The sequence below is a fragment of the Poromitra crassiceps genome (assembly GCF_964638095.1).
Source record: "Poromitra crassiceps genome assembly, chromosome: 18".
NCBI classification, from domain to species: Eukaryota; Metazoa; Chordata; class Actinopteri; order Beryciformes; family Melamphaidae; genus Poromitra; species Poromitra crassiceps.
In genome coordinates, this window is record NC_139636.1 from 5,860,855 (window position 1) to 5,884,014 (window position 23,160).

Sequence of the window (23,160 nt, forward strand, 5' to 3'; positions counted from 1 at the left end):
CCACAGCTACTGTGTACTTTACTACAGGGATCTGATGCACCACAGCTACTGTGTACTGTACTACAGGGATCTGATGCACCACAGCTACTGTACTGTACTACAGGGATCTGATGCACCACAGCTACTGTGTACTTTACTACAGGGATCTGATGCACCACAGCTACTGTGTACTGTACTACAGGGATCTGATGCACCACAGCTACTGTGTACTGTACTACAGGGATCTGATGCACCACAGCTACTGTGTACTTTACTACAGGGATCTGATGCACCACAGCTACTGTGTACTTTACTACAGGGATCTGATGCACCACAGCTACTGTGTACTGTACTACAGGGATCTGATGCACCACAGCTACTGTGCTTTACTACAGGGATCTGATGCACCACAGCTACTGTGTACTGGACTACAGGGATCTGATGCACCACAGCTACTGTGCTTTACTACAGGGATCTGATGCACCACAGCTACTGTGTACTGTACTACAGACAGGGAGCTGATGCACCACAGCTACTGTGTACTGTACTACAGGGATCTGATGCACCACAGCTACTGTGCTTTACTACAGGGATCTGATGCACCACAGCTACTGTGCTTTACTACAGGGATCTGATGCACCACAGCTACTGTACTGTACTACAGGGATCTGATGCACCACAGCTACTGTACTACAGGGATCTGATGCACCACAGCTACTGTGCTGTACTACAGGGATCTGATGCACCACAGCTACTGTGCTTTACTACAGGGATCTGATGCACCACAGCTACTGTGTACTGTACTACAGACAGGGATCTGATGCACCACAGCTACTGTGTACTGGACTACAGGGATCTGATGCACCACAGCTACTGTGCTTTACTACAGGGATCTGATGCACCACAGCTACTGTGCTTTACTACAGGGATCTGATGCACCACAGCTACTGTGCTTTACTACAGGGATCTGATGCACCACAGCTACTGTGCTTTACTACAGGGATCTGATGCACCACAGCTACTGTGCTTTACTACAGGGATCTGATGCACCACAGCTACTGTGCTTTACTACAGGGATCTGATGCACCACAGCTACTGTGTACTGTACTACAGGGATCTGCCAGTGTGACTGTGCTTGTCGCAGTGAGAGTTGGGAGAACCTGATTCTGCTGGTAGTATCTGTGTGTGTGAGTCTGTGTGTGTGTGTGCTCATGTGTGCGTGTCTGTGTGCGTGCGTGCATGTGTGTCTGTGTGTGTGTGTGTGTGTGCGTGCGTGCGTGTCTGTGTGTGTGCGTGCTCGTGCGTGCCTGTGCTTGCGTTGAGTGTGTTACCTGCTGGAAGGCCTGGTTGAGCTGGCCTTGCTGCAGCAGCTGCAGGATGTTAGCCTGCTGGCTCTGGTAGTCGAGGTGCGGCGTGGGGACGGGCGTGCCGGCCGCTGACCTCATGGCCTGCATGATGCTGGACGTGACCGCGGCCTGCTGCTCCTTCATGGCCTGGCTCACCTCGCCTTTAACGATACGCTGCACCTGGCTCAGGATGGACTCCTGCAAGCTGGAGAGGAGAGAGACCAGGAGAGAGGAGAGGAGACCAGAAGGACAGAGACCAGGAGGGAGGAGAGGAGACCAGAAGGAGAGGAGACCAGGAGGGAGGAGAGGAGACAAGAGGGTGAGGAAGGTGTCTTTTATATTGCAATTGAAAAACTTTATATAGAGAGAGCAAGTTCAACTAGCTTCTCTCCGCTGGCTCCACCCCCGACAAATCTATAAACCCCAGAGGCCGTGGAATTAATTGCAGAGGGAACAGGAGTCTCGATCGAACTTATGTTCTTACATTAGCCCGAGGATGAAGCTTTGCTTGTTTCTGCTCTGCCATCCATTACACAGCTGCTCAATAAGCAGTGACTGCTGCCAGAGCCCTCTGCTGCTCTGCATATCTGATAGCACACGACTGTCAATCAATGCTATCAGGTCAATCGACGTATCAAAACGTTATCAATTAACAGCAGGACACTTTTAAAAGCTAACGTTCACATATCGACTGCTAAAATCGCGCTGACGCATAACCATCAAATAGGTGTTTTCTTTTAATGTTAGTAGCCAAACAGGGGTTTGCGTAAGAGGCAACTAAACAGAGAACATGAATAAAAAGCAGCTGTAATGCAGCCAGAGAGGTTAGAGGAAATCGACTGTACCGATCACTAACTAGGTGAGGAGGAGGAGCTGGGATGATACATACTTTCCCACCATCATCTGGAGCTGGTGCTGGACCTCCACGCTGGTCGTGATGTTATTGGACAGCTGGTCAGTGGAGCTCTGGAAGCCGTCCATCATCTGCTGCAGCTGGCCAATCATGGGGTCTCGTGCCTCCTGCTCCCGCTGCTTCCTGTTCTTGACGTGGGCCTCGAGCTGCTGGATGTCTATGAGGGAGGGAGGGAGGGAGGGACCAGATGAAGCGTTTCATTTCCCTCACACACACACACAGAAAGTTACAAAAACCTCCTGATATCGACTTTCAGCCCTTTGTGCAAACTGAATTACATTACATATTTCCACACAAAACAGTAAAACCCCTGAATTATTTCACGGTGGATTTAATTCAAAATAGGAACAAGCTCTTGTCATCTCCCCTGGTGCTGTTGGGAGACTAATGCGTCTGCCCCCTCTGTGCACGCCAGGACATCCTTGGTAACATAAAAAGTACCAACCAGAGGGGGGCGTAAGAACAAAGTACATCTCCCCTCTGTGTATACAGACTGCTTATCATCACATCAGTGTCCTGGCTCAGTCTGAAAAGGCAGCATTATATACAAGCTTGTCCCTGAGCTTTGTGAAAGAGATGCTTATTTAATGAGACTCGGAGAAACAGACCCTGAACTCAGGTACAAAGGGAGCGGATACAAGGTGCTGCCAAAATGAAGCACGCGCCGTTACAAAGCGTCTCGATAGGGACATTGACCATCGGAAAAAAGAAAGAGAGAGAGAGAGACATTGTACAAGTCCCTGAAACTGTAGTGGAGCGATGTGAGTAAGCACATCATTAGCTTTGCGAATGTCGGAGCCTCTCGAGTGTTCCGTTGACATGGAGGAGGAGGCGTCTGTGGCATAATGGCTGAGATTGTTGTCGGGCTCGTTAAAGCATTCGTCATATTCCTCTCCTCTCCGGTCATCATGCTCATCCTGCTTCACCGTAAGATAGGCATGACCACACTCGGATCGCCTTTGTATTTCCTGATGTTTTACCACGGCCAGTGAGTTGTGTAGGAGGAGTGGACCTCAACTACAAGCGTCAGAGCCATGCCATATAAATACAGTTTGTGTGCCTCTCATTGATTCAAGTGGTCCATCTATTTTGGGATGCATCTGTTGACGGTTAGTTTCTTTACTTGTTCTGCTTTGCCAGGCTTTAACTGCAGCCTCTCTATTGTTTCTTGGATTGTCTGCCTTCAGTCTCCTTTTAAACAAGTTCAATGCTCAGTAGTGTTCAGATCTGGTGAGTGACGGACTTGGCTGGCTTAAAATGTTCCACCTTTTCTTATTGGTGAACTCCTGTGCTAGGCGTGCAGTGTGTTCTGATGAACTCCTGTGCTAGGTGTGCAGTGTGTTCTGTGCTAGGCGTGCAGTGTGTTCTGTGCTAAGCGTGCAGTGTGCTCTGTGCTAAGCGTGCAGTGTGTTCTGTGCTAAGTGTGCAGTGTGTTCTGTGCTAGGTGTGCAGTGTGTTCTGTGCTAAGCGTGCAGTGTGTTCTGTGCTAGGTGTGCAGTGTGTTCTGTGCTAGGTGTGCAGTGTGTTCTGTGCTAAGCGTGCAGTGTGTTCTGTGCTAGGTGTGCAGTGTGTTCTGTGCTAAGCGTGCAGTGTGTTCTGTGCTAGGTGTGCAGTGTGTTCTGTGCTAAGCGTGCAGTGTGTTCTGTGCTAGGTGTGCAGTGTGTTCTGTGCTAAGCGTGCAGTGTGTTCTGTGCTAAGTGTGCAGTGTGTTCTGTGCTAAGCGTGCAGTGTGTTCTGTGCTAAGCGTGCAGTGTGTTCTGTGCTAGGTGTGCAGTGTGTTCTGTGCTAGGTGTGCAGTGTGTTCTGTGCTAGGTGTGCAGTGTGTTCTGTGCTAAGTGTGCAGTGTGTTCTGTGCTAGGTGTGCAGTGTGTTCTGTGCTAGGTGTGCAGTGTGTTCTGTGCTAGGTGTGCAGTGTGTTCTGTGCTAGGTGTGCAGTGTGTTCTGTGCTAGGTGTGCAGTGTGTTCTGTGCTAGGTGTGCAGTGTGTTCTGTGCTAGGTGTGCAGTGTGTTCTGTGCTAAGCGTGCAGTGTGTTCTGTGCTAGGTGTGCAGTGTGTTCTGTGCTAGGTGTGCAGTGTGTTCTGTGCTAAGCGTGCAGTGTGTTCTGTGCTAGGTGTGCAGTGTGTTCTGTGCTAGGTGTGCAGTGTGTTCTGTGCTAGGCGTGCAGTGTGTTCTGTGCTAGGTGTGCAGTGTGTTCTGTGCTAGGTGTGCAGTGTGTTCTGTGCTAGGTGTGCAGTGTGTTCTGTGCTAGGCGTGCAGTGTGTTCTGTGCTAGGTGTGCAGTGTGTTCTGGTGAACTCCTGTGCTAGGTGTGCAGTGTGTTCAGTGCTAGGTGTGCAGTGTGTCATGTGCTAGGTGTGCAGTGTGTTCTGTGCTAGGTGTGCAGTGTGTTCTGTGCTAGGTGTGCAGTGTGTTCTGTGCTAGGTGTGCAGTGTGTTCTGTGCTAGGCGTGCAGTGTGTTCTGTGCTAGGTGTGCAGTGTGTTCTGTGCTAGGCGTGCAGTGTGTTCTGTGCTAGGTGTGCAGTGTGTTCTGTGCTAGGTGTGCAGTGTGTTCTGTGCTAGGTGTGCAGTGTGTTCTGTGCTAAGCGTGCAGTGTGTTCTGTGCTAGGTGTGCAGTGTGTTCTGTGCTAGGTGTGCAGTATGCTCTGTGCTAGGTGTGCAGTGTGTTCTGTGCTAGGTGTGCAGTGTGTTCTGTGCTAAGTGTGCAGTGTGTTCTGTGCTAGGTGTGCAGTGTGTTCTGTGCTAAGTGTGCAGTGTGTTCTGTGCTAGGCGTGCAGTGTGTTCTGTGCTAGGTGTGCATTGTGTTCTGTGCTAGGTGTGCAGTGTGTTCTGTGCTAAGCGTGCAGTGTGTTCTGTGCTAGGTGTGCAGTGTGTTCTGTGCTAGGTGTGCAGTGTGTTCTGTGCTAGGTGTGCAGTGTGTTCTGTGCTAGGCGTGCAGTGTGTTCTGTGCTAGGTGTGCAGTGTGTTCTGGTGAACTCCTGTGCTAGGTGTGCAGTGTGTTCAGTGCTAGGTGTGCAGTGTGTCATGTGCTAGGTGTGCAGTGTGTTCTGTGCTAGGTGTGCAGTGTGTTCTGTGCTAGGTGTGCAGTGTGTTCTGTGCTAGGTGTGCAGTGTGTTCTGTGCTAGGTGTGCAGTGTGTTCTGTGCTAGGTGTGCAGTGTGTTCTGTGCTAAGTGTGCAGTGTGTTCTGTGCTAGGTGTGCAGTGTGTCATGTGCTAGGTGTGCAGTGTGTTCTGTGCTAGGTGTGCAGTGTGTTCTGTGCTAGGTGTGCAGTATGTTCTGTGCTAGGTGTGCAGTGTGTTCTGTGCTAGGTGTGCAGTGTGTTCTGTGCTAGGTGTGCAGTGTGTCATGTGCTAGGTGTGCAGTGTGTTCTGTGCTAAGTGTGCAGTGTGTTCTGGTCAGTGTGTTCTGTGCTAGGTGTGCAGTGTGTTCTGTGCTAGGTGTGCAGTGTGTCATGTGCTAGGTGTGCAGTGTGTTCTGTGCTAGGTGTGCAGTGTGTTCTGGTCAGTGTGTTCTGTGCTAGGTGTGCAGTGTGTTCTGTGCTAGGTGTGCAGTGTGTTCTGTGCTAGGTGTGCAGTGTGTTCTGGTCAGTGTCTGCAGCGTTCATGACTTTCAGAGCTCTTCATGTGGAAAAACTACGCAACATGAAACATGGGGAAATGAGAAACACCTGTAAAGCGGGACATGTGGCAAAAACTTAGATCATCTGGAGAGCTGAACACAAAACAAGGGCTATTGTTCTAGAAGTGTGAAAGCTAAATGCATAAAAACACCACGTGAACATTTTCTACTTTTGTCTCAAATTCGTATTTTGATCTGAAATCTTGAGCATGCAGCTAAAAAATGACCAATTTTGTCCCAAAACCTAGGGAGTGTAATGTCCCATCTATCTGACAATGCGACCTTTGACCTTTTGTCCCAAAACCTAGGGGAGTGCAATGTCCATCTATCTGACATTGTGCTAGACATGGTGGATTTGGACGAGTGCAGCGATGTCCCAGATGGACTTACATTCTTGTGTCCCCTGTTTGAAGCTGTCGTTGATCTGCTGGAACATGGACTGACATCCCCTCTCGAACACGGGCAGCACGATGCTCTGGAACGCGTCCTTATAGGCCGCCTGGATTGGCCCCTGCATCGCTTCGGCTGCTGCTCGGCCAATCGCATCCGTCGTGTTCTGGAACCACCAGGTATAGTGAGAAGAAGGGAGGAGCGGGAGAGGAAGTTAGGGGGTTCTCATATTTAAGGTATAAAGGTGCCGACACTGAAAGGACTAGCGGCAACGAGATCCGACCGATACGCCCCCCCCCCCTCATGCGGGCGTATCGGGAAGTTAGCCAGCCACCCACCTTAGATTTGACCATCTTGGTGACACTGTCCTTCAGGGTGACCTCCACGGCGGTCAGCTTGGCAGCGATGGTGCTGGTCAGCTGACCCGTCACCGGCTCCAGGCTCTTGGAGATGGCTGGAGGAGAGAGAGAGTGAAAAGATCACACAGATTAGCACAACTCCCCTATAACTCAGCCATGTGATGAAGGCAAGAGAAAACAACATGGAAATAAAAACAAAGCAGGAAAATCTCTCGATGGCGAGAAATGAGAGCGTGGTAAAAAGACGCCGGAGTCCAAAACTCAACACTCCTATTCTCGACTTAAGGGGCAGTTGAGGACAGACGAGTTGACACTGATTCAAAAACGTCTCAGTCCAGCACATTTCACATGGCTCGTGGTGGTGAGGATACAGAACCATCCGTTTGGTAGATTCCTCTTTTGGTTTCAAGGCTCAGAAATTGTGGAAGGTGAAAATAAAATGCGGATGTTTTATTTTTCGCCTAATGTAAGCATAATGGATATTCAATACAGTCTTAATCACTTTATTATTTACAATGTATCCTAGGAATTGGGGTGACTCAAGTTTACACTTTAACTTTTAGACACACTGATATCTGCTTTGTACGGGTTTGTCCGTCTTTCTTTTCCTGGCGGCAAAGCAAATGTCTCGTGGGAAGAGAATGATTGGAAAAAGGAGCAACAGATCAGATCAGCACTATCTGATCGACTGAACATTGAGACTGTCAAGACTGATACATAGGCAATATGTTGGGGCCATTTAGATGAGGCTTTTAGCGTGGACAAGATTGATGCTGATAAACTAGATAAAGCGTAAGGAAAAATATAAGTCTAATATCTAATATAAGGAAACAATTCTGTTGATAAAGCTGAACATGTGCATTGCGCGACGATGTCTTTCAAGGTGGCGAGGGGAGGAAAAGGGAGAAAGGCTGATGAATGTAAATCTTGGCTATTCACTAACTAACTACAGACACCGGCCTCGACAAAGCAATTCAATTAATCAAAGCAATTCAATTAATCAAGAGATTAGTTCTCTTTAGCTATTGACTGCAAAGACTGGCTCTAGAATAGAGGACAGAATCAGCAAACAGAAACTACTAGGGCTGCAACTAACGATTATTTTCATAATCGATTAAACTGTTGATTATTTTCTCGATTAATCGATTAGTTGTTTGGTCTATAAAATGTCAGAAAATGATGATCAGTGTTTCCCAAAGTCCAAGATGAACCCTCTCAAATGTCTTGTTTTGTCTACAACTCAAAGATAATATCAGTTTACTGTCATACAGGAGTAAAGAAACCAGAAAATATTCACAATTAAGAAGCTGGAATCGGAGAATTTAGACCTTTTCTCTTAAAATTGTACTCAAAACGATTCATCGATTATCAAAATAGTTGTCAATTAATTGTCTGTCGATCGACTAGTCGATTGATCGTTGCAGCTCTAGAAACGACAACAAAAAGTGTCTGTAAGCAGCACTTAGAAATAGCTGCTAGAGAAAACGACTTTAAGTGTACAGATTGAGTTTGCCTTCCCTCCTCATCCTCTTGTCTGCTTCAGGAGACAAAGCACACAACTGCAGGTGGGCGGATGAGAGGAGAGAGAGACGAGTACCAGTCAGGAGTCAAGGATGAGAGAAAGCAAATACTGGTGTGCATCAACCTACAGACTAATACCTTTTTTCTTTTACGTCAAAGGCACCGCTTATACAAGTTTTTTTTTAACACAGGTAAGCAGCATGAGGTAATCGCCATTGACCCATTCACATCGCCTCCCAACATGGGTACAGGCGCTCCCGTGCAGCGGGCGTTTCAGTAGAGAAACCTATAGGCAATGTACACCGCCTCCGGAACTGATGCGGTATTGTGAGCTCAACCGTGTGTGTGTGTGTGTGTGTGTGTGTGTGTGTGTGTGTGCGTGTGCGTGTGTGAGCGCCCCCTTACTGGGTGGGACCGTCTTCTTCATCTCATCCCGCAGCACTTTGTCCATTCTGTTGGTTAGGGCCGTGCTGAGGGTGTGGCCAAGCTGCTGGCTGAGGTGTTCCTGAAGCTGCTGCTGATGACTCTGACTCTCTGTCAGCATCCGCTCCAGCCGGCGATCTGAGGTCACCACAGGTCAAGGCTCACAAGAATAATGCTGTAGAAAGGCCACGTTCGCATTGGACTTCTGATGTGGACGTTGATTACCATGGCAACGATTGAAGCTTCGAAGCATTAGGGTCCGCCCTCGGTAATAGCAATTGGATTCTCCCCAAAGACAAATGGCTTCCCGATCAAGCGATCCTGTGTACAGCACCATTTTGTGTCCCTTATTGAGTTGAAATGAGTGCTTAGTGGAAATGACACAAAGTGCCTGCAGGTGGCAGCGGTGCCATCGAGTGAAATCAACTAATGTGCTTTTAAAGGTTCACATTAAAGTTTGGCTTGTCTGTGCTGTGGTGCTGTTAAGTGTCCTGAAAGCTCGGATATCCAAAAATCTCTCTTCTCTCTTAAGTCTTAACATACTCATAACAAATGTTTGCCGGTTGGTTCAAGATAATATGATAATATCAGGTATCGGCCGTTATTAGTGAAGCACTCTAGCAAAAGTTGAACATTAACTCTGCTAACGCATGCTCCAAGCATTGCTAGAGGGTAAATACACTGGTGGCAAAAAAAGGAGAAAAAAATAATGTCTGAGAAAAACTAAAAGTTTCACTCCCTTACTTTGCAACGGTCTCTCTGCTCAAGGACATCTTTTCCGAGATAGTATTAGCAAAACCTTCTCAGGAATGGGTACGCTTTACTATTGTTCTCTAGTGTGTTCCAGGATAAGAGCACAGGCTGTTCAGTCAAGGACCAATTCATATTGATACAGTTTCCACAAACATCTCTGCTGAACTCCGATACTCTACTTGAATCATGACAGCTCAGCTGCTTCAAAAGCCTGGGGTGCAAAGTGGGTTGGAGCTCGACTCACAAACAACAAAATAAACTAGCTGTTATGCTGCATAAATTCCAAACTAATTCCAATTTCAACGCCCAATAAGTGAGAGTCATGTGAAGGATACGTTCCTGCTCCTGGTGGGCCATGATGGAGCTCTGTATGGCTTCCATCTGTCCGCGCATTTCCACCAGCTCCCTCTGCTGGCCGATCTGCATGGCTTCCATCTGTCCACGGAGTTCCAACAGCTCCCTCTGCTGGCCGCGCAGCAGCAGCAGCAACTCTTCCTGAACCTCCGTATTCATCTAGGGGAGGATGGGGGAGGGGGTAAAAGAAAAAAACAGGAAAAGGAGAAGACAGAAAACAGCTGAAGCATATGGCACGTATAAAAAAGTAAAATATATATATTGCACAGACTCGAGCATGAACAGTTCCTCTGTGGGCGAATCAGAGGCAGAAGACAGGGTAGAACATCAAGGGAGAGAGGAGAGGCAGAGAGACAGAGCGTGTTTCAACAATGGCGAGTCAGTCGGTAAGCCCCTGAGACATTTCTTGGCCGGCCCATTCTGGGTCCGACAAAAAAACAAATCAACAAAAAGAATCTTCAAAAAACAACACCGTCTACACCTCAGTAAGGAGGGTGGACAGACTCATGAGTAGATAGAGGGATTGAAAGTGAGGACACTCGGAACAAATTCTATGTTAACAGAGGAGTAAAAAAAGGAAATCTACCATATTCTGCATGACATGAAAATATAAAATATTAATCACTGATTGAAAATAAAATAAACACCACAATCAACATGTCACAATCAACATGTTCTTCTTCCATTCTCATCACTGTGGTAGTTACTATGTGCATGACGACAGTATAAATACACACAAAGCAAGTTATCCAAGATGCATGCAAGATGGTTTGTGACTGCCTACCTGAGCAGCGTCCGCCTGCCTGGACTGAGAGGATTCACTGATGAGAGGAGAGAAAAGAGAGAATGTAATACTGAAATCAATCAATCAATCAATGGAGGAAGATCACAGCTCGTGACTGATCACACCTGTGCACCACAGAGCATAGCATGTCAAACAATTATACATTGGATCCTGTTGAAGGGAGGAGTTGTTTTGGTGTTTGGGGGTTTGATGGTTGGTGTCATGCCCTGGGCTTGTTGACATCGATTCGCCCCAGGGTGAGCCGTTAGACAGATTCAAAGAAACTCAACTTGAAAAGCGTGTGTCAGCCAGTAGAGGGCAGCCTCTATGCATGTAAAATAATAAAGTATGTAGGATTCAAATATTTTCATTTTGACCAGAATTAAAGTTATCCTTTAATATCTTGCATATTAGCCTGCAGCAGAAATTTTGTTTCACAAACTTTAGTTCCATCTCTCTACTGTATCTCAGTCTCCACTGTATCTGTGTCTCCTTCACTCTGGGGAGATGAACGCACCTGTCGTCCATCTTGTGTGTTGTGTTCCTCTTGTGTTTGGGCGAGCCTCGCGGCGACGTCTTCCAGTCCTTGGCAGGGAGTCTGTGAGAGGAGCGAGAGCCACAGTTGCCCGAGGACGAGGCCAGGCTGGCCACCTCGTCGTCGTGGTCACTGGGTCAAACACACACATACAGATGAGAGACGGGTGCGTTCGGTACCAAATCCCCTCGTCACATATTAGGTCAAGTGACCAATGGAGCAAACTGTGTGTACAAGAATCCTACGGGGTGCTGCTGAACGTTTCTAAGGTGTATCGTGTTACCTCGGCTCGGTGCTAGGGTCCTGACTGTCATTCTGCGGCAGGTGATACAAGTGCCTATGGTAGGGCGAACTCATGTGTCTGTCCTTCATCCCCTCTCTTGAACTACAACACAACAGAGGTAACACAGTAAAGACAACAGCAGTAGAACTACAACACAACAGAGGTAACACAGTAAAGACAACAGCAGTGCTATTGCTCTATATATTATATATACTGTATATATTGCATATATATATGCTCTACATACTGTATGCAGTGTTTTTGTACATATACAAACTGTGAAGAGTTTAAATCCAAAACGTATACGTTTTGAAGAGGGAAAACAAAACAATCTGCCTACTGTAGGTTCATTCCTCATTATTTAACAACAATTCAATTGATCACAATTTTCTCAGTAAAAAGCTCACGCATGCATTCAAGTCCATATTTTGTAAGTGCTCATTGTAAGTAACTCATCATGTGGACGTGTCGCTGTCAATGAATGTATAAAGACAATGAATGTATAAAGACAGTGCATTTGTGTGTATTATTACCAGTCCACAAGTCCGTTGTCCCTCAGGCTGTTCCTAGTCTCCCTGGTGATATCAGGCGCCGCCGGCCAAGGTGTGAGGCCAACACTACCATCTAAGGCCACGCCCCCTGCCGCAGTATTCTCCTGTGATAGGGCGGTCTCCAGTAGAGAGGGGGTGTGGCTGAGTCTCTGCTCTGCCTCTACCGCCCCGCCCACAGACCCGTCAACGCCTCCGAGCTCCAGTGGCAACAGGCTGCGAGATAATACATCATTTGGTCTACTTAACAAATTACACTTTGTAGCAAATTACATTAGCAGTATATTAGCATCAAGTGCATTAGAATCGTTTGATCATATTATATTACCGGTATTACATATTACACATCATATTCTATTTTGAGTAAATATCGCCGTTATCACCATCTTATCTATCAATAGGAGTTTTAATGTCAAACAAGCAAGGCAACAGTAAACATTTAATCTCCCACAAATGATGCGTATGAGTGTAATTTTTCAAGTGCCAGAACAAAGTGCCAAAACGCATCGTCCCTCCAAATTGATCACAATCAGACTAGTTCTTACCTGTTGTTGTTGTTGTTGGCTGCACGCGGCGAGGCGAGCAGGTGCAGAGCGGAGGCGGCGGACGCCATGCTGTCCGTCTGCAGGGCCGACAGAGCCGACAGAGGCAGGGGCTCCGGGTTGGAGACCAGCCCACGCTGGAGCTGCAGGGTCTGGGAGGCGATCTCCGGCATGTCCTGGGACATGGCCGTGGAGGCCGAGGAGATGACGTCCGGGGAGCGCGCTCTGGTCGGGGAGGCCTGCGGCGGCAGCAGGGGAGCGTCCAGAGCCTGAGGACTGTCGAGAGAGAGAGCGCCGCCGGGGGACGACAGAGCCTGGAGGTGGAGAGAGAAGAGGTCAGGAGGCGTTATTTCGAAAACCCACTTAGGTTACGCCAAAACCACGCCCTGTGCCCGCCTACGCAGCAGTCAAGCGCCGGGATTGGCCAGGCGCCCATGCTCACGTGAGCCAATGGGACGAGGATTTATTGACAAGCTCCAGATGCGCTTGTACAAGCTTGTATTACGTTTTCATTAGCGTTAATACACTAAGGAAGGTATGTGACCATAATTAATTTTAATGTCCGCTCTCAAGAGCAATTCGGTTGGTTAATGAAATCGCTGGGCTGCGTGCCGTGCAGTGGTTGTGGTGTGGGAGATTCGAGCTGTCAAAAGAAGACAAAAGACTTGCTCCTGGTCTAGCCCGGCGCTTGACTGCTGCGTAGGCGGGCACAGGGCGTGGTTTTGGCGTAACCTCAGTGGGTTTTGAAATAACGCGGTCAGGAGAGGTAAGGATGGCCTGGTAGAAGTATTGGGGCATCTGTCCTGTCCTCTCTCATTGTCGCATCTCCTCTGCTATCTATCTATCTATCCATCCATCCATCCATCCATCCATCCATCTATCCATATATCTATCCATCCATCCATCCATCCATCCATCTATCCATATATCTATCTATCTATCCATCCATCCATCCATCCATCCATCCATCCATCCATCCATCCATCTATCCATCTATCTATCCATCCATCCATCCATCCATCCATCTATCTATCCATCCATCCATCCATCCATCTATCTATCTATCTATCCATCCATCTATCTATCTATCCATCCATCCATCCATCCATCCATCCTTACATCCATCCATCTATCTATCCTGTTGTCCCTGCTCCCTGGGTTCCCATTGTCATTCTGAAGAATTGGCGGGCTTGATTTATGATACAGTCTATGGATAAGACACGGGTAGCAGTAGGATAGTGTGTGTGTGCTTGGTCTGACCTGCAGGTGCTCCAGTCCAGAGAGGATTGAGGTGGCCCTGGGGCTGCTGGTGGAGGTAGAAAGCAGACTGGTGTTGCTGTTGTTCTCCACTCTGCTAGGGCTCTGACACACATCCTCAACAGCTCTGCACACAGTGACACAGACACACAGTACTGAGGCACATTACATACACAGAGGTGTGAGCAGCTCTGCACACAGTGAGACAGACACACAGTACTGAGGCACATTACATACGCAGAGGTGTGAGCAGCTCTGCACACAGTGAGACAGACACAGTACTGAGGCACAGTACATACACAGAGGTGTGAGCAGCTCTGCACACAGTAAGACAGACACACAGTACTGAGGCACATTACATACACAGAGGTGTGAGCAGCTCTGCACACAGTAAGACAGACATACAACACAACACAGAGAGACATCTCATACCCACTAAATTGTGTGGTGTTCATGCAATTGCAGAGTTATTAACTGCTGTCCGAAAATTATAATAGAAGACTAGTGATCTGAATGGTTGTAATGGTACAAGGTTTACACATGTTACATTGTCTGCTTACATTTATCACTGTACATTCTGATTTCCGTCTGAAATGTTTTCAATTGTATATAATTAACAAGGACACACTTGGCGTTATTTCACATTGTTACATATTTAAATTCCTGTTGTTAACTGGTCAAAGCAAAGGTCTTTGAGGAAGGTTGCCATAAATGAGGCTCTAACAGCCATATTATCAGTGTGACGCCGTGTTAACAACTGTGTGGAAAAGCCCACCTGTTAGTAGAGTCAGAGTTGCTGCTGATGGCTGTTACAATAGTCAGACTGCTGCCACTGCTACCAGGGGATGCTGGTACCTGGACGGGGATGGAGAATAGTCAGCTTCAGGTAAACAATGTAAGGAATGGCATGGAACATCTCAACCAGGTGTTTACAAGTAATAATAATAATAATATTAATAATTAATACAATTTAAAAATCACATTGCTTCCTATTTATTATGTTATTTCCCTCACCTCTTTCTACACTCTTCTGTCTCTTACTTTAACTTACCAGCTCAAGAGACTGGACTTCGGACAAAATGAAACCACAATGCAGATCACTGGGGCTACTGCTTGTACTGCGTGCTTAATTGGGCCACGTCACAACTAATTTTCTAATTCTAACAAAACTAATTCTAATTCTAACTAATCGCATTTATGATAGAAAACGACATCAAGAGAATTTAATGTCACAATCTCTTGATGCTCTCTGAACATCTCCATTCATTCCCTTCAGCCCTCTCCCTGCCTCTCCCTGCCTCCCCCATGTCAAAAGGCCAGACCTCTCATTCATCTATTCATGGGCCATGATGTCGCTAGGCGACTAATGAAAACATGTTTGAAGCACAGCACTCATCTGCTGAAGTGTTTGTGAAGTTTTAGCAAAGCACATGCCGGGTGTGGCCAGTGACTGCTTTCCATGTGTTCATGAGACAGAGGCCATTCCCTATAGCTGTGCAACAATCTCTGACACTTGGGGACAACTGTCGCCAAAAAACTAATTTTGAAGGAATGGAAGTCCTCCTTTTCACCTTCTTTTCAGGTGTGGTTGATGGACATGATCTCTGTTGTACAGATGGAGAGACTCAGGTCCCTGAGAACCAACTCACGTAAGAGGTTCTCGACTACCTGGGAGCCGTTTTTGGCCGGCTTTGATGAGGTTAAGAATGATAAGTGACTGAGGCTAAAGGCGACGGATGGCAGCTGGTATCTCATGGACCCCTTACGTGGGATCCCATCCTACACGTCTCTGTAAACACATGGACACTTTGTGTGGCTGGTAGCACATATGTTTGTTTCATTTTTTTCTTTTCTTTTCATTTCCTATGTCTGAGCCGGTTTGTTTTGTATATTGTTCTATAAAAAATTTGAAAATAAAATATATATTTAAAAAAAACGAGACAGAGGCCAGGGAGGTAAATGCGGCGGTTGAGAGTTGGTAGTACCGAAGCGCTCGGGGTCATGAAGGCATCGGGGGTCATCAGCTTGGTCATGGCTCCGCCGCCGGCGCCCGGGGAGGACAGGAAGTCGGCGGGAGCGGGAAGTAGCGGGATCTTCCTCAGGTCGTTCTGGGAGCCGCTCCCGGACTCCTTGTCAGAGGTTTGGTCCATCAGATGGTCTGAGAAACCTGCTGGAGACAGACGGCACAAACATGCAGCACTTCAGTTGTGCGGCGGTATTTAAAGATGCAGAAGAAGTGACCATTCTCAAACAGGCTTAAACCAAGAACGACAACAAACAAGGTCTGACCTTTGCTTCTGCTATATTTGTGACCTCTTGGGTATGAAGATGGTGACTTACCAAAGCCATCCTGACAGTCGGAATGGGGCAGGAAGACAGCAGAGTTGCAACCCAGGTTGGGTTGGAACCAGATCTGGACATCCTGCAGAGACCTAGACACGCACGCACGCACACACACACACACACACACACAGAATGGTAGACCAACATTATAGAAGGATCATCAGGAAACTCATGGTGAGATGTTGGCGGGGTCACAATATTCGTTTAACTCACTCTACCTCATCAGTGAATGTTATATGTCCACATACCACAGTGAGTGAACTATTCCTTGAAGTCACAAGTTAATAATGCAGGCAATGTTTCCTCTCCACAAAACGTTCCATTCAGTGAACGCGGATTTCTATGGCCCTTGTGTTGTTTTGGTGTGTCTTCTTCTGTGGCGTTTAATTCAATTCAATGGCGTTCAAACAGCGTTTAGGTGCTTTACTACCACCTTCTGGATTTGACGTATTCGTCGTGTCGCTTCACGTACCGAACAGTGATGCCCGTACCGTGAAATCACGGGACGAATACATGTACCGCCCCTACTTGGTGTGGACACAGTAGAGTTTGAACTCACTTGGTGTGGACACAGTAGAGTTTGATCCGGATGCCAGACTTGGACTCCATGGGTCCTTGGCTGCCTTCTGGAAATCAAAATACACACAAGTTATGCTGTGCTAACCTTTGTTCAAATGTAATCAATGTTGAGAAACTGAAGAGCGGTATGGATCAACAGTGCAACCTACTTCATCTCCCATTTCCACTACACTACTTTTAATGGGGAGCGTACCAACGTATCAGAGAGGATTAAAAAAATTGTATGAGACTTCCAAAAATGACCAAATGAAAACTGGAAGCAGATCATTGTGCTTGCCGTTTTAAAAGACGACATGTCATATTTTATTTGGTGGCGTTTACAATATATAAATGACTAAACAACAAATAGCTGCCATATACCGATGAAAATATTTATTCTGACTGAAGGACTGGTGGAGTGACATGAGCCCTACGTGTGTGTGTGTGTGTGTGTGTGTGTGTGTGCGTGTACCTGTGGTCATGCTCTCACTCTCCTCCTCTGCAGGCAGCACCTCGGTGTGCCGCAGGCGGCTGTGGGCGACCTCCTGGATGCCGAAGCTGAGCACAGGGTGGGTGAGCAGGAACTCCGACACGGCTGTGAAAATGGCCTTGCCTTTCTCCTGGTCCTGCTTCAGCTCCATCACGTAAAGGACCTGGAAGGACAACACAGGTGGTTTGTTTTCAAAGAGAACGGAAGTAGGAGTCTTTCTCTCTCTCTCTCTGGGAGAGATCATCGATACGTATAATATGGGGGGATTTGCTGTGGTATATAGTGGTACCTGGTCTGAAAAGTTTGGCAACCCTCTGTGTTAGCATAATAGAAATGAATTATTTGTGAACATTCCTACCAGCCCCACGGCTGATGATAACGTACTGACCTTCCTCTGCACATCGGTGAGGATGAGGTACTCGGCAGACAGGTCCAGAGTGGCCTTCAGACTTGGCAGAATGGACGAGTTGAACGGGTCTGGAGAAAACCTGAAGGAGGAAACACTCTACGATTAGCATCTAAGTTTTGTGTACATATTAAACAATGAGCTAAATCAATGGCTTGTGCTTTGGATCACACGCAAAAATTATCTTCTAGAAAACACATTCAGATATACATTTGTGTTTCAATATTATTGCCTGACACTGGCCTGTAAATATATTCCTTATTAGGATAATGACGACTTATGACAAGTAAAGCTTTGTGATTCAATGGCTTTCAATTGAGCTCCCTGAATTACGCCTGAAGAACCAACTGGAGGGGAACCTTCCAGTGAGACATTTTAGTAACGTAACCCAGAAACAAGCTAACCTGATGGTCTGCAAGCAGGTCCAGGAAACGGTACACCACAACTTCAACTCCTGGTTCTGATCTGCTCCGGTTATAAGGAACCGCCAGAAAGGAACACTGGCGAGAGAAGTAGGATGGTTCCAGAGGAGATGAAGGAGGGGTGCAAGAGAATGTGGGGAAAGAAATACACATAAGTCGCACGTTTCATAGTGTGTGTGCGTGTGTGTATGTGTGTGTGATTCTGTATGTATGTGTATGTATGTGTATGTATGTGTGTGTGTGTGTGTGTATGTATGTGTGTGTATGTGTGTGTGTGTGTGTGTGTACTCACTCGGGGTCCTGCTTCTTATGGTTGTCACAGAACAGAAGGCAGGAGAGGGGGCGTGGTCCGTGAGGCCGCAGTTCATGAAGACACCTGTAGGAAGTAGTGGAGATACTGATACAGAGATGGGAAGTGAAAAACCAGCAGTGTGTTAAGATTCTACTCCTGGATTCTTTCTTTCAGTGATTTCTGACACTTCTCGTCTAGGAGAAGCGTTAAAGTACAAAAAACAAAAACACAAAAAAAGTTCGGAAACGTTATTTCGGTCGATTATTTCTCCCCTTTAATAATACCAGTTGGTATTGTATTTTATATCGTTGGAAAGCCTGATTAGTCACCTTTACAACCAGGTACAACTTGCAAGGATCGTGCATTCGTGGAATGAGCAATACAGCTAAACGTGTGGGTAGCGCCCCAATTTTTTTTGCCAAAATCCCCTGCAATATTCTTCTGTTGGTATTCACTCTTGTTTTGAGCTTTAAGTGCTGGCAGGTGTGTGTCAGTCACAGCCACAGGTGTGTGACTGGTACCTACTTTGTGGTGCCAAGGTGCCAAGCTGTTGTGGCTGTGTATGGATCTTCCACACACTACTGAGGTCCCTGACAGCGTCAAATGAATAAAGTGTAAAAATGGCCAATATGTGTTGTTTTGTCCTTATGACTGAGGGAGAGTGCAATCATCCAATCCACCAAGCAACTCAGAACAAGAGTGAATACCAACTGAAGAATATTGCAGGGGATTTTGGCAAAAGAAATTGGGGCGCTACCCACACGTTTAGCTGTGTCGCTCATTCCACGAATGCACGATCCTTACAAGTTGTACTTCGTTGTAAAGGTGACTAATCAGGCTTTCCAACGATATAAAACACAATACCAATTGGTATTATTAAAGGAGAAATATTCAACCGAAATAATGTTTCCGAACTCTTTTTGAGGAGTTTATATCGGCCAGAACTTTACCTGGGCTGGTCCTGTGTTCCCTCTATGTATATCTGCCAGAACTTGACATATCCGTCGTGGCTGGCTGTGGCCAACACGGTTCCATCCGGAGACAGAGCGCCTTCACTGACACGCTGGAGGGACGGACACGGAGCAACTGTTACAGAGCCATTTAGATTGTGCAGCTAGGAATTTACTAAATCAACCCAGGAGTTTCCACACAGGAGTTTCCACACAGGGAACAACTGAAATCAAAATGCAGATGGTGTTGTTGAAGACATTGACTTTGAAGGAAATGGAAATGAGCATCCTGTCGTGTGTGGATCATGCAAGAGATTCAAAAAGTCAACATGTTTACCCCAACAGACACTAGTAGGAATAGAATAGAGAGACAGACATGGAACAGAACAATTCCATTCCATATTGAAGCATGTTGAATTGAATGGACAGACCTAACGGGTTGAAGCCGCATCTTCTTGCAAGACCAGCATCAAAACGGTCAGGAAATTATATATAAAGTGCCCAAATCCATTTTCTACGCAATTAGCCTTCATTTATTAAACCCAAGTAGCATCTATTTATAGGCGGTGTGTAATGATAGGGCCCACGGCGACAGGGCTCTACGGGTCCAGGAGAGCATCATCAGGAAGCACAGAGCCTCTGGTGTCTTTGTCCTGACTCCTTACCTGCGTGTGTCCCTTCACTGTGATGAGGCCCTCCTTCAGCTCAGACGCATCCACCGGCCAGCTGCTGTTGTTGGCTCGCAACACCTCCAGGTCCCAGACCTCTGCCTGCAGGGAGAGGAGGACAGGGGCAGAGGTAAGGAAGGAGGGAGAGGAGGACAGGGGCAGGAGAGTCAGGGACAGAGGTAAAGAAGGAGGGAGAGGAGGACAGGGGCAGGAGAGTCAGGGACAGAGGTAAGGAAGGAGGGAGAGGAGGACAGGGGCAGGAGAGTCAGGGACAGAGGTAAGGAAGGAGGGAGAGGACAGGGGCAGGAGAGTCAGGGACAGTGGTAAGGAAGGCAGCAGCAACAGCACAAGAGGGATGGCAGCCAGCCAGCTTTAGGTTGGTGTGTGCAGTACATTCACATGCCAAGCAGTAGCTTGATTGTTCAACTATAGTGGCTAAGTTAACGCATGAACTAAATATTTTTGTTTTGCAATTCTCTTACCCCAGCATATTGGTGTTAAATGGTGGAATTTTCAAAGTCAATGTAGTGTCCATCATGTACCGGTATGTCAAATCAAAGGGGAATTGAGTGGTGCCGGGGATTTGGATTAGAATAAAGAACATGGGGACAAGGAGATGCACTAAGATGGTTGAGACAAGAGGTCCTTCAGTAAGGTAGACAGAAGATTATGATTGAGGGGTTTCTCATACCCTACCAGATTAGGAAAAAACATGCCTCCACCAGCCAAATGCCGGTACATTTTGGCCAGAAGTTTCTTGTTCTCTATCAGGCACTTTGGCAGGTGACCCAACGCCATTAATACAGATATCCTATTCCAAAAAAATTGCCGTGTGAATTTTGTCAGCCACTGTGGTTGGTGACGTTTTTTTTTTTTTTTTTTACTATTAACTGGGTTTCAGTGGGGAGTGCTGCTCCTGTCTCAGGGTCTACTTGCTGTTTTCAGGGGCCTTTCCATCGGGCTGGGTCAAAACATTTACCCTGTCTTCGTGTAGAAGGGCGAGGGTCTGGCTGGTGTCGTCCTGGTTGTCTTCGTTGTCGTCCAGGATGAACGGGCACCATATGAGGCGGCGATGGGAGTTGAGCGGAGTGTCCTCTGGCCGTCGGATGTGGATCACTACCTCGTCACTGTGGGGGACAGTGGTTAAGGGAAATGGGAGGAAAAGGTGATGCCTACAAGACCAGTCCCTGAAGGAGTCCTTTTGGTGAGAACAATCAGGTTGAGATGGCAATGTGCAATTTGGGCTGTAATTTGAAAATGTATGGGGGGCGGCTGAAAGAGTCTCAAAACCTTAAAATAATTTAATATAAAAAAAATAATATATATATATACAGTATATATATATACGTATATAAGTAGAAAAAAATGATGGTAATATGAAAGTAAAAAAACCAGTGCAGATACTAGCAGTAAGAAACACGCTCAAACATGCTCTCAGCTGCCTCCCAGCAACATTGTCAGGATACAGTATCTTGCTACTGGTGCAGGTGAGCTGCCAGACCACCAGGTTGCCGGCTTCATCCACGCAGCCCAGCAGGGAGGAGTCCAGGTGGGCGAAGGCCAGGTCTGTGACGGCCCCGGTGAAGCCCTTCAGCAGGGAGCGCTCTGCAAATCCCACACTCAGCACACGGATCATAGCGTGGTTGTTGGCTCCTGAGGGGGGAAATGTCCATTTTACCAACACTTTATAAACAAAAAAGCAAGGAACCTTTGCTACTAAAGTGCAGAAAACAGATAGATCCAGCGGGACAAATAGTCTGACAACATAGTCTGACTGGCTTGAAGCAGCCTGGTGGACTTAGCTCTCCCATTGGTGCGGAAATCCTATTCTGCTCCCTGCAAGCTCTGCAATTGGCACTGACCCGCTCTGACTGTAACCATATATGGATTTCCTTTCCGCTCCCTCCATGTTGAATCTGTGGATCTTAAATGTCTCTGCTGCTGTGCGTGTCGAATCTGCCCATCTCAAATGCCTGCTGCCGCTTTGAAACAATAACAGCAGCAGCGCTAGCCGCTAGCTCGTTGCTACATGCTGAAAACGATTGATGCGGCCTGTGCAATGAAGCCAGCCTGCATGGTACTTCCGGTGGATGGCTATAACGGTATTAAACAGAGCCTTTTCCCCCCGCTAGTCCACAGCGGAGCTATTACCAGCCAGACTCTCTCTCCCGCTGCAGGGAGGGAGTCTGCAAGCAAGACTAAATGAGAGAAAACCACCTGGAAAATGCCAGCTGTGTTTAACACGTTCACTGCCAATGACGTATTAATACGTCAAAAATAATCCAACGGTTGACTGCCAATGACGTATTAATACGTCAAAAAAAAAAAAAAAAAAAAATTGACCGTGGGATGTGCATCTAACCCTTTTACATCTCTTATATAATTATTGGAGCCACCGAACGTTTACAACCCATTCCACTGACCCACTAAGTGGCGACAGTGCTCTCCTGACTAGAGGAAGGCAAGCAAAAAGCAGCCATTCTCATGAAAATGGATGGGGGAAAACGCTTTCGTTTTCGCGCTGATTGCTGGCGATGCGGGATTGCAAATTTGCATAATAGATTACAGGTGGAACACACTTTGAAACACGCAGCATAAATATGACCAGAATCGCAAAAGCTTCTCTCAACCAAAACTCCAAGAAGCGAGCGAGTCCATCCAGACTTCCTCAAACAGCGGCCGCGCAGACAGGCAGCAGCAGCAGCAAAGCAGTGAGACTGGTGACAAGCTTGTGACGGCCGCTGCAGCCAAGAAGAACGCCCACGGAGGGAGGAGTTGGAAGCAGAGGGGGGTTTCCTGCTGTTATGGAGGAAATTACTGTTCAAAATTATTGTTTAGATGTCTGACGTCTTACTGATGCCAAAAATGAATGGTTAAAGTGACTGTTCTATCGAATTTCACAAAAAGCCGTTTATCTCTGAATAATTTTTCTGACGCTGAAACCATGCTGTATTCAACTGCTAATGCTTACATAACTACTAACTCTACAAACTAACTCTTTTAGACAGAGAAAGCACACATTCTATTAGTTCTTTTGAGATATTGTGTGTTCACAAAATCTTAGCAGAAAAGAATCCTCGGGTCTTGAAAGATGAGCCAGAATCCTCAAAAAAACCCTCTGGCAGAAGCTAACTACAGTAAAAAAAAAACGTCTGGCAGTGAATGTGTTAAGCACTAAATACATTTTTAATCAACTTGAATTTTAATTGAACTTCAACTTGGAAGTTTAATTGTTGTCCATGCGTGTCAGTGTTTCCCACAGAAAAATGTGTTTGTTGTGTTAAACTTGGATTTCATCTCATGTTTATAATTAATTGTCTTTTTGGAGTCATTTTGTCCATTGAATTATGTATCAGTTCATCAAGTCCCTAGTATTTAAAGGCAGGCACAGAGCCCTAGCTGTACCATAGTACTGTAACAGAAAGCAG

General features: G+C 46.8%; 1 protein-coding gene across 1 annotated transcript in view; it reads right to left on the reverse strand.

The window, feature by feature from the left end:
• Positions 1–23,160, reverse strand: part of edc4 (enhancer of mRNA decapping 4) — a 41,410-nt gene that overhangs the window by 9,063 nt on the left and 9,187 nt on the right. The window contains exons 5-28 of the mRNA XM_083654196.1: positions 21,199–21,385; positions 20,712–20,859; positions 19,730–19,834; positions 19,065–19,177; positions 18,115–18,219; positions 17,805–17,900; positions 17,383–17,482; positions 16,977–17,157; positions 16,506–16,572; positions 15,944–16,035; positions 15,589–15,773; positions 14,379–14,458; positions 13,607–13,730; positions 12,350–12,660; positions 11,790–12,020; positions 11,257–11,358; positions 10,956–11,105; positions 10,439–10,475; positions 9,636–9,813; positions 8,530–8,685; positions 6,583–6,698; positions 6,245–6,410; positions 2,215–2,395; positions 1,311–1,530 (exon numbers count right to left, since the gene is read on the reverse strand). Of these exons, the coding sequence (XP_083510322.1) occupies positions 1,311–1,530; positions 2,215–2,395; positions 6,245–6,410; positions 6,583–6,698; positions 8,530–8,685; positions 9,636–9,813; positions 10,439–10,475; positions 10,956–11,105; positions 11,257–11,358; positions 11,790–12,020; positions 12,350–12,660; positions 13,607–13,730; positions 14,379–14,458; positions 15,589–15,773; positions 15,944–16,035; positions 16,506–16,572; positions 16,977–17,157; positions 17,383–17,482; positions 17,805–17,900; positions 18,115–18,219; positions 19,065–19,177; positions 19,730–19,834; positions 20,712–20,859; positions 21,199–21,385 (3,431 nt within the window). The remainder of the gene's footprint in view (positions 1–1,310; positions 1,531–2,214; positions 2,396–6,244; positions 6,411–6,582; positions 6,699–8,529; positions 8,686–9,635; positions 9,814–10,438; positions 10,476–10,955; positions 11,106–11,256; positions 11,359–11,789; positions 12,021–12,349; positions 12,661–13,606; positions 13,731–14,378; positions 14,459–15,588; positions 15,774–15,943; positions 16,036–16,505; positions 16,573–16,976; positions 17,158–17,382; positions 17,483–17,804; positions 17,901–18,114; positions 18,220–19,064; positions 19,178–19,729; positions 19,835–20,711; positions 20,860–21,198; positions 21,386–23,160) is intronic.